General features: G+C 45.8%; 1 protein-coding gene across 1 annotated transcript; it reads right to left on the bottom strand.

Annotated features, from left to right (window-relative positions):
- Positions 1–521: 521 nt before the first annotated feature.
- On the bottom strand, positions 522–1,363 carry GTSF1L (gametocyte specific factor 1 like). Its single transcript, XM_017878037.1, has 2 exons — positions 810–1,363; positions 522–692 (listed from the first exon to the last, which is right to left on the bottom strand). The coding sequence occupies exons 1-2, from the start codon at positions 1,041–1,043 to the stop codon at positions 600–602; spliced, it is 327 nt and encodes a 108-aa protein (XP_017733526.1). The 5' UTR covers positions 1,044–1,363; the 3' UTR covers positions 522–599.
- Positions 1,364–3,165: the final 1,802 nt, after the last annotated feature.

The following is a 3,165-nucleotide window of genomic DNA, read 5'->3' as shown; positions in this document are numbered from 1 at the left end:
TCAGTTTTTTTCAAGGCATCTTACTATTTTATTATATGGCTGCAGTATAACTTCTTTTTAATCAGGACCTTTTAATGGATATTTAGGTCACTTTTGACTCTTTGTTGTTGTTTAAGACAGGATCTCACTATGTTGCCCAGGCTGAACTCAAGCGATCCTCTCACCTCAGCCCCCAGAGTAACAGGCTACAGCTGTGATTCAACACACCTGGCTCATTTCTAACTTTTTTGCTGCTGCAAATAATGCTGCAATGAATAGGCTGGTACTTAGCTCATTTTCCATATGTGTGATTATATTTACAGAATAAAGCCTCGCAGTGGAATTGCTTGATCAAAGGCTATGTGTATTGATATTTATGGCTATTGTCAAATAGCCCTCCGTGGAGGTTGTACCAACTGACGTTCTCACCAATGTTATGAAAGTGCCCGTTTTGCCCTACCTTTGCCAGCAGAGTATTTTAAGCCTTTTGATAGTTATCAATCTGCCAGGTAAAAAAAGAGGTAGCCCAGGGTAGTTTTACTTTGTATGCCTTTTATTCTGATGCATTGCATGTTCTTCCATGCATTTACGAGACGTGTGCTCTTTCCTCAGCTGGCTGTTTACTGTCCTGGTCTGAGGATCTTCTGGGGACTGATCTCTCTCGCTGACTCTTTTGTGTCATTTTCACAAACAAGCTTTTGGGGAACAAAAGTCTTAAGGACAAACATATGCTGGCAATTAGCGCCATCGACATTCCAGATATCAGGATTGGGAAGGCAGGGTGAGACCTGCTGGGGGTCATCGTTCTGCTCTGAACTTGGAAGACTAACCTTCAGAGGGTTCTCGGTGTCCTGTTCCTCCACAGAGCTCCTGTTGACACAAACAGCCTCATGTTCCTCCAGCTTTTTGATGGGGACCACGTGGCAGGCGTTGTATTTGCAGATGGCCATCTTTTTGGCTTTCTTGGGGTTCTTTCTCCTGCATGCCAGGTGGTACTGGAATCTGCTGAGTGGGATTCGGTGGTGAGGATCGTAAGGGCAAATTTCAAAGGCTTCTGGCTCCATGAGAAATTCTTGAAGCAGGGTATCTCACTGCTCAGAGTCTAACAGAAATGCTTTTTGTGGAGAAGCCCTTTTGAAAGAAGGATGGAGTTGTCCTCTGCCCGGTGTTGGCCCTTGGGATTCTGTAGGTGAAGGTCTTAACTTATGGTCTCTGTTCTCTAGGACCATGAGTGGTGGATTAGTAGAGAGATGAGGAGCTGTCAAAAGCAGCTACACAGAGAACAGAGTTAGCAAATGGCACCTGAGACAGATCTATACACAGCAGATGCAAGAGCTGGAAAACCACACCTGCTTGACTCAGGGATACACTGTGATGTCAAGCCACAGTCACCTGTGGTCACAATGGCAGCCTAAGTTATCAGGAAGAGGCTATTGTGCACAGCTTGGGAGGGGTGGATGGCTTTGGGGAATGCTGCCATCTAAAATTATTCATGGATATATGTTGTGACTTAAGTCTTTTAACTGTACGTATTTTATTTTGTTTGTTTGTTTTTTGAAACAGAGTCTCACTCTGTTGCTAGACTGGAGTGCTGTGGTGCGATCTCAGCTCACTGCAACCTCCACCTCCTGGTTCAAGCAATTCTCCTGCCTCAGCCTCCTGAGTAGCTGGGATTACAGGGGTGTACCACCACGCCTGGCTAATTTTATATTTTAGTAGAGACGGGGGTTTCACCATGTTGGCCAGGATGGTCTCGAACTCCTGACCTCACGATCTGCCTGCCTTAGCCTCCCAAAGTGCTGGGATTACATGCATGAGCCCCTGCACCCGGCCTCTCCTCTGTTTTTGGGACCCCAATGCTGGACCTACTCACTGCATCCTTATAGCAACTGTCTCTCTTCTGTGTTTTTTTCCTCTGTGTGCTATACTCTGGATAATTTCTTCTGTACTCTAGTTTCCTATTTCTCTTTTCTGCAATGACCTGGCTGTTACCAAATATGCCCATTGGTTGTGTTTTGTTGTTGTTGTTTGTTTTTGAGACAGGGTCTTACTTTGTCATCCAGGCTGGAGTGAGTGGCACCATCCCAACTCACTGCAGCCTTGACCTCCTGGGCTCAAGAGATCCTCCCACCTCAGCCTCCTGAGTAGCTGGGACTATAGGTGAGCACCACCACACCTGGCTAATTTTTTTTTTTAATATATTTTTTATAGAGATGGGGTCCCACTGGTCTTTAATTTTTCTTTTTTTTTTTGAGACAGGGGCTCACTCCCATCACCCAGGCTGGAGTGCAGTGCCATGATCACGACTCACTGCAGCCTTGACTTTCAGGGTGCAGGTGATCCTCACACCTCAGCCTCCTGAGTAGCTGGGAGTACAGGCACATGCCACCATGCCCAGCTAACTTTTTGTATTTTTAGTAGAGAAGGGATTTGACCATGTTACCCAGGCTGGTCTTGAACTCCGGGGCTCAAGCAATCTGCCCACCTCAGCATCCCAAAGTGTTGGGATTATAGGTGTGAGCCACTGCACCTGGATTTCTCATTTTTATATTTTGCATTTCTAGATATTTTGGTTGATTTTCCAAAGCTGCTACATTACTTTGTAGAGTATCTTATTCCCTACAGGTGTTTTCAGCTCTGAGTTGTTTTAAAGCTTGCGTCTGGTATCCCCAGTGTCTGAAGCCTGCATGGGTCTATTTTTGCAGATTTTCACCAATGTGTGCTGTTCCTTTGTGTACTGGTTGTCTTTGACTGCTTGTGGTTTATTGTCCTTGAAAAATTATTTGTGAGGATTTTCCAAAGCCTGGGCTACCTGTGCCTGACTGAGAGGCTTTGCCAGGCACGAGGAGACACCATGGTCAAGGACCTCCTCAATCCAAGTCATGGCCTCATTGTCTGAACCAGGCTTCATGCACTCAGTATATATTGGTATAAGGGCTGGTTTTTGTTTTTTGTTGTTGCTGTTGTTGTTGTTTTTTGAGATGGAATTTCACACTTGTTGCCCAGGCTGGAGTGCAATGGCACGATCTCAGTTCACTGCAACCTCCGCCTCCTGGGTTCAAGCTATTCTCTTGCTTCAGCCTCCCAAGTAGCTGGGATTACAGGCGCCCGCCATCACGCCTGGCTATTTTTTTGTATTTTTAGTAGAGACGGGGTTTTACCATGTTGGCCAAGCTGGTCTTGAAC

Source organism: Rhinopithecus bieti, unplaced genomic scaffold (genome assembly GCF_001698545.2).
Source record: "Rhinopithecus bieti isolate Rb0 unplaced genomic scaffold, ASM169854v2 scaffold_10347, whole genome shotgun sequence".
In the NCBI taxonomy this organism is placed as follows: Eukaryota; Metazoa; Chordata; class Mammalia; order Primates; family Cercopithecidae; genus Rhinopithecus; species Rhinopithecus bieti.
This window is presented reverse-complemented; position numbering and strand designations above follow the sequence as displayed.